This window comes from Gadus chalcogrammus, chromosome 5 (assembly GCF_026213295.1).
Source record: "Gadus chalcogrammus isolate NIFS_2021 chromosome 5, NIFS_Gcha_1.0, whole genome shotgun sequence".
Classification (NCBI taxonomy): Eukaryota; Metazoa; Chordata; class Actinopteri; order Gadiformes; family Gadidae; genus Gadus; species Gadus chalcogrammus.
In genome coordinates this window covers 5,951,497-5,959,053 of record NC_079416.1, presented here as the reverse complement: position 1 = coordinate 5,959,053, position 7,557 = coordinate 5,951,497, and the positions used below count along the sequence as shown (strand labels likewise).

Genomic DNA, 7,557 nt, shown 5'->3' with positions numbered 1-7,557 from the left:
CGTTCAGCGAGCCCTTCCTTCTGTGTTCTTGAGGTTGGTCCCCCTCACGTGTGTTCAACGTGTGCTGTGTGTAGCGTTCAGTGTGCAGTGTGTAGTGTGCAGTGTGTAGCGTTCAGCGTGTGCAGTGTGCAGAGTTCAACGTTTGCTGTGTCTATAGGCTTGCAGTGAGGGCAGGGTGTGCAACGTGTGCGGTGTCGAGGTTGGCTCATGAAGGTATGGTTACGGTTATCCAGAGTACCAGCCTACCACCTGGCTTTCTCTCTCCCATATTAAGTGATAGGTAGATTTGACTTGCTTGTGCTCTATGTTTTATGAAATTGTATTAATAAAGCATTTCTGTTAATAATTGATCCATCGACTGCTGTTGTGGTATTTGGGGGAATCCTTAGTTAGGGGTTTGCGCGACACCTCTTTTGGCGTTGTCGGCAGGATTCCCCAATTCATCACAACAACATGTCTGTAGACGGTCATGCTGAGTCCGAAGAGCATCCAGGGGGTAGCCAAGAACAGGCGTCTGTTAGACCACTAATGAACACAGTGATGATGCCATGGTTTATGAGCTCTTCTTGGGTCCCTAAGTTCACAGGCGAGGACGACGGGCCTCGATTTAGCAAATGGCAACCTAAAGTAAGGTCCTACCTCAGAGCACAGGGATTAGACGCTAGTCAGACAGTAGATTTTGTGCTAGATGCGCTAGAAGGGAAAGCTCACCGACAAGTCATGTTGCTTCCCCCCGAACGGAGACAGTCAGAGGAAACTATTCTGGCGGAGTTGACCAAATTATATGGAGACACTGGGACATCATCCAGCATCCGTGCAGACTTTTTTGCCTGTAGACAAGAACAGGGGGAGGGAGTGGAAACTTTCACGTTGCGTCTTTGTGAGTGTTTCTCCAGATGGCAGAGGAGCTCCCCCGACACCACAGGCCCTCGAGACGAGGTCCTGAAGGACCACTTCGTTAAGGGCCTAAGGGAGGGCCCACTGAAGATCGAGCTGGAGCGACATGGCAGACGTAACCCTACGGTGACCTTTGGAGCTCTCTGCGTCGAGGCCGAGGCAGTGGAGAAGGAGACAACCAGGAGGGAAACGCTGGCTTGTAGGGCCTATGTGGCCCCCACCACCACAGCCTCACACCAGGGACCCATCCCTCCATCGGAGTGGGACCGGCTGAAGGAAGCTCTCCACTTGGAGCTGAAACAGGAGATACAAAGCCAGGTGTCCCTCCTGGGCAAGACCATTGTAGAGGACATACGCAGTCAGTTACAGCAGGAACCAGCCCTGGCCCCTCGAAGTAACTACCAGCCTACCCGGGGAGGACAACCGACGGGACGAGAGACCCAATCATTCCAGTGGGATGACCAAGGGCGTCCCCTATGTGCTGAGTGTGGAGTCGCTGGCCACGTTCAACGTTACTGCCCACGACGACGTTCCAATCGGTCGGGTTTTCCTGCTCCTCGGCCACTGTAGGGCAGGTGACCGAAGAGGGTAGCCCCAGCGAGACCCTAGACAAGCCCTTCTTGGTGGGCCAATGCCCCGAAGTAGAGCTGATGATCCATGGGGTTAAAATTCCCTGCGTTTTGGACACGGGTTCCCAAGTCACTCTGTTTAGCTACTCCTTATTTCAGCGCTGCGTGGCTCCAGAACTGCTACAAGACCCGGAAAGGATCCCCTGGCTAACCCTCAAAGCCGCCAACGGACTGCGGATCCCCTACGTAGGATATGCAGTGTTAGACTTTGTCGTTGGAGGGATCGAGGTCAAGAACAAAGGGATAGTGATTGTAGAGGACAGCTGTATGGGCACAGAGTATGGCCTTCTAGGGATGAACGTGATCAAAGACTGTTGGGAGAAGCTTTTCCTAAATGGCCATCCTGGGGAAATGGCGTTCAAGTCCACCGTACCCAAAGCCTCGGTCAAGGCGTGGGACAAGGCATTTGCCATATGCAAGAGGATCCAGGCCCCAGACGAGCCCCTTCAAGTAAGGGCAAGGCTGACTCAGCAGAGCCCCATCTCCATCCCCCCACGCACGGAGATGATCGTCTGGACTGATGTTTCCCCAGTAGCAGGCTCCCCTGATCATCTCGTTCTGGTGGAAAACCTCCCAGACGATACCGGAGCAGAGGAGCGCGGTTGGCGAGTGGCCCGGACCTTGAGCTGGGCACGAGGGGGTAAAGTCCCAGTACGTATCTGTAACCCCCAGCTGTTCCCTGTGTTTCTCCCCCACCGACAGGCATTGGCAACCGTTACTTCAGTTGACCCCGGGGACGTCCAGGGGCGGAACCATTTGGTACTACGAGACTCGACCCCAGGAGTGGTGGAGGTGGACGTGCGGCCCGTGTGCCAGGGCCCAGCAAGAGAGACACCACTGCAGGGAGAGGAGAGCACTGAACTTCTTCCAGGGCAGTCGGAACAGTTCTCAGCCTTGCTACGAAAGTGGCCAGGGGTGTTTTCTGCCCACGAGGAGGACTTTGGTTTTACCACGGCCGTGCACCATCGTATCCCTACCGGAACGGCACCCCCCATCCGGGAAAGGTATAGACCTGTTCCACCCACATTGTACCCTGAACTACGCGGACTGCTGAAGAGTATGCTGGACAGTGGTGTGATTCAAGAGAGTTCGAGTCCCTGGGCCGCCGCAGTAGTCCTTGTTAAGAAGAAAGATGGCTCATTGCGCTTCTGCGTAGACTATCGGAGACTTAACGCAGTGACTCATAAAGATTCGTTTCCCCTCCCTAGGATTGAGGAGTCCCTGACGGGCCTCCACCAGGCGGAATGGTACTCGACGCTGGACTTAGCCAGTGGGTACTGGCAGGTCGGGGTGGCACCCCCTGACCAGGAGAAAACTGCGTTTGTCACCCCACTGGGCCTGTATGAGTTCTCCCGGATGCCTTTTGGTTTGTGCAATGCCCCCGCCACATTCCAGCGACTGATGCAACGTTGCCTAGGGGACAAGGTACACGACCACCTTCTGATATACCTGGACGACATCATCATTTACTCCCCTGACTTTGAGACCCACCTGCGACACCTGGAACAGGTTTTCGAACGCCTCCAAAGCCATGGCCTTAAGCTGCAGCCCAAGAAGTGCCAGTTCTTCCAGCGACAGGTCCTCTACCTGGGACATGTTGTAAGTGGCCGAGGAGTGGCCACCGATCCAGAGAAGACGAGAGCGGTCCAAGATTGGCCTGTCCCCACCACTGTCAAACAGGTACGCTCCTTCCTGGGCTTTGTAGGGTATTATAGGAGATTTATCGCTTCCTTCTCAAAGTTAGCTGCCCCCCTCAATCGCCTTCTCCAAGGGACAGCCAGCCGTTCCTCGGCACCAGTAACGTGGACCGCAGAGTGTCAAACTGCTTTTGAATTCTTGAAACAACAGTTGCTCAGTGCACCCATTCTGGCCTTTGCCAATTTCAATCTACCCTTTAAGCTATACACTGATGCCAGTCTGGACGGCTTGGGTGCAGTACTAGCCCAGGTGCAGGATGGCAAGGAACGAGTGATAGCTTACGCGAGCCGCAGCCTGGTTCCGGCCGAACGCAACGACCAGAACTATAGCTCCTTTAAATTGGAGCTACTCGGTATGAAATGGGCTATAACCGAAAAGTTTAAGGACTACCTTTGGGGTGCAACGTTTACCGTATTCACTGACAACAACCCGTTAGTACACCTCGACACCGCCCGTCTTGGGGCGACCGAACAGAGATGGGCCGCCCAACTGGCCAATTTCTCTTATGACATCAAGTATCGGCCAGGTGCCTCTAACCAAAATGCAGACTTGTTGTCCAGGCTCCCAGGGGCCCTGAGTGCAGGTGTCCAGGTGACAGAGGACAGAGCGGAGGCCACCCCTGCTGAACCCCTGACCCACCTGGGAGACCCAGAAGAGACGCCCTGGTTGGAGTGGCAACGCCAGGACCCCGACCTCCAACAGATCTGCCTCTGGGTAGAAGTGGGCACTCTACCACCGGACCTGGACAAGCGTTCCCTCTCTCTCCAGATGCGCCAACTACTGCGTGAGTGGGACCGACTGAAGATGGACAGGGGTCTCCTGATGAGGCAGGTGCTAGAACCTGATACTGGGGTGACAGGCCTCCAAATAATCCTCCCGCCTAAGTGCTGTTTTGGACTTTGGCTGGAGTACCACCGGGCCGCGGGGCATAGTGGAGTGGAGAAGGTCCTGTCCATTCTAAGACGACGGTTCTTTTGGCCAGGAATGAGTAGGGACGTCCGAGTGTGGACGCAAGAATGCCCTACGTGCCTTGTAAGTAAGGCCGGCCCTGAGATTCGTGCACCCCTGCAGTCAATAAAATGTAGCTACCCCTTTGAACTAGTAGGGCTAGATTACCTATCCTTGGGGAGACCGGCTGATGCCTTCCCATACATCTTAGTTATTACGGACTTATTTTCCCGCTACGCTCTGGCCGTACCCACACGGGATCAGACAGCCACAACCACGGTAAAAGCTTTATGGACAGCCCTAATCCAGCCGTTTGGGTGTCCAGAACGAATTCTGACCGACCAAGGGGGCGCCTTCGAGTCGGCATTGATGCGTCAACTCTGCGAGTTGTATGGCTGTACAAAAAGTCGTACCACCCCGTATCACCCCCAAGGGAACGGGGCATGTGAGCGGTTCAACCAAACAATTCTGGGATTGCTGAGCTCGCTGGATCCCACAGACCACCCGCGATGGCATCACAAACTTCCAGCCCTGATACAAGTTTATAATAACTCTGTCCATGCAAGTACAGGGATGACACCCCACTTTGTTCTGTTTGGACGCCATGCCAGACTACCGATCGACATGATCCATGGAGTGACCCCGCCCCAGCGGCGAGGTGACCTCGAAGAATGGGTCCACCAGCACCATAATACCCTGATGGACGCTTACGCCCGAGTGCAGCGAAACGTCTCCCGCCGGCAGGCGTGGGACCAGAAACGGTACAATAGACGGGCATTGGCTGTTCCTCTGCTACCTGGCGAGCGAGTGCTGATCAAGAACTTCCGCAGAAGGGCGCAAGGGAAACTGACATCAAGGTGGCTTCCCACACCTTATGTTGTGCTAGATCGACCCCGGCCAGAACAGCCCGTCTACCTCATTCGTCCGGAAGGGGAAGAAGGGCCCACTCGCACTTTGCATCGGAACAACCTCCGCCCATGCCCAGCAGGAGTGCTGGGCAGCCCGCAGGTACAAGAGGAAGGCCCACCTGGGGCCAATGTGGATGTCCCGCCTCAGTTCAATCTTCCCAGTTTCCTAGTGCCCCCGTGCCCCTCCCGTCCAGCCATCACTGGTGTCTCGCCTAGGGCAGTACACCCCACGCTACCCCCCGGTCGTTTTTCCCCTATACAATCCACCTCCATTCCCATAGGTCCTCCAAGGCCTTCCTTAAGCATCCCCACAATGATGCCTCCTCACCCCCCTACTGCCCGACCCTTTGAGTTGGGGACCCAAGGTAGGACCACTGGGGGGGGACCAGGGTTAGTAAGTGATAGGAATGTTGTTAATTATGATCCGCTGTTGGTTGATGATGAGGATGTTGTGTTAAATGATGAGGTATCCGTGTCCACTGATTCGGAAGCGGACCAGCACACAATGGGGCCTCGTCGCTCCCAGCGAAGCAACTTTGGGGTACGACCTACACGCTATACTTGATTCACCAGGTCGGGCGACCATGGTTAAAGAGGGGGGGAGTGTCGCGGAAGGCGACTAAAGGGGGGAACAGTATATTAACTAAAAAGACTGCTTTTCCCCCCCCAGATCCCGAACAATAGACTCTGGCTAGAGCCGATATTCCCTGCCCCTAGGGGCACTGTGGGTTGGGGTGTACGTTGTGTTTTCAGTGTTTCCTGTACACAGAAGAAGAGACCAGGAAATAAAAGGGGCGAAAACATGGAGTTCAGGGCGCTCCTCAGCCCGAGGACACAAGGATTTATGCCTGGACGCCGACAACCCGGACCGCTCATCACTACCCGCTACCTCCGGAGGACTACGCGACCAGACTTTGCAAGCCAGGAAGGACCTTTCGACCCTACAACGCCTGCGAGTCCCGTCAGAAAGGGACGTACTCTAGCGTAAGCGTGAGTGAGTCGGATTCCGTAACGTCTGATCACCCTGACGCATCGTTTTGTCTGTTCTGTCTAGAGGATCTGGTGCAGGTCTTCTGGTCCGCTCCGGCCTCCGTGACCAGCGAGGGACGGCGTCGGCGGACGGATCTCCACTCTACATCCTAGAGCACTGTTTATTTGGTTTGCTCTGTTTTTTCCAACTCGCCGGTTGGGGGACTGGTCTGGCGCGAGTTGGAACGAACGATTTTATACTCTTTTACTGTTTTGTCTGTTATAGGGTTATTTTATCAACAAGTCTGTCTTCCTTGTATGGGATCCCTATAAACCAGGGGGTGGCTACGGCAGGCCCTGGTGGATACCAGGCTGAATCGTTCAGCGAGCCCTTCCTTCTGTGTTCTTGAGGTTGGTCCCCCTCACGTGTGTTCAACGTGTGCTGTGTGTAGCGTTCAGTGTGCAGTGTGTAGTGTGCAGTGTGTAGCGTTCAGCGTGTGCAGTGTGCAGAGTTCAACGTTTGCTGTGTCTATAGGCTTGCAGTGAGGGCAGGGTGTGCAACGTGTGCGGTGTCGAGGTTGGCTCATGAAGGTATGGTTACGGTTATCCAGAGTACCAGCCTACCACCTGGCTTTCTCTCTCCCATATTAAGTGATAGGTAGATTTGACTTGCTTGTGCTCTATGTTTTATGAAATTGTATTAATAAAGCATTTCTGTTAATAATTGATCCATCGACTGCTGTTGTGGTATTTGGGGGAATCCTTAGTTAGGGGTTTGCGCGACACATACATCAAGTAAACTCCAGGCGCTGCCCTGTATCCGCCATCCTTTATGTGCGCTCGCATGATGCTAAGTGTTGCCCACCCAGGGAGAGTACCCTGCGAGGAGGAGCAGATAACCAGCGAACAGCATTCATTACATCAAGTGCGTAATTATTGACAGTGAAGGGCAAGAGCTACGGTTTTGGCAAGGATTTTGCTATCTGAGGAGGCTACTCATTATATGCTGATACAAATTATCCTAAACATCATCGTGATTCACTAGTGGAACATTTCATGCAGAATTTGAAGCAAAAAAAAATCTTAGACCATTTACAATGACACCAAAAATAAGTAAGAATGATAATAAAAATAGTTTCCGAGCAAATAACCAAGTCATGACACAAATATTAAGAAAAAGCAAAGTTCGGTACAGTGCTTCTGTATCTCAAACATATTGAGCAATAGTGTCAAAGTCAAAGTCAGGTTGACAGCATGGGAGACTCAGTTTGGCGTCGACAATAATCAAACAGTGAAACATCCTAATTAACAGATTGTTCAGTGTGCTAAAGACCATCTGTCCACTTCCTCTACTTGGAGCACCGTGGGGATGCTATACCGACCCAGAGCAGAGTATAGATAAACATACAGACTCTTCTTGGGACGAGAACAACAGAACGTCGGAAACATAAAGCAGGTTTTATGCATAGATTTTAAAAGCAAGTGACCAAATAATTATATTTTCCAAG

At 53.2% G+C, this 7,557-nt stretch overlaps 1 protein-coding gene across 1 annotated transcript; it reads left to right on the top strand.

Moving 5' to 3' along the window:
- The first annotated feature begins 469 nt into the window (after positions 1 to 469).
- On the top strand, positions 470 to 5,296 carry LOC130382737 (uncharacterized). Its single transcript, XM_056590622.1, has 5 exons — positions 470 to 516; positions 897 to 1,291; positions 1,468 to 2,530; positions 2,735 to 4,933; positions 5,059 to 5,296. The coding sequence occupies exons 1-5, from the start codon at positions 470 to 472 to the stop codon at positions 5,294 to 5,296; spliced, it is 3,942 nt and encodes a 1,313-aa protein (XP_056446597.1).
- The last annotated feature ends 2,261 nt before the right edge of the window (positions 5,297 to 7,557 follow it).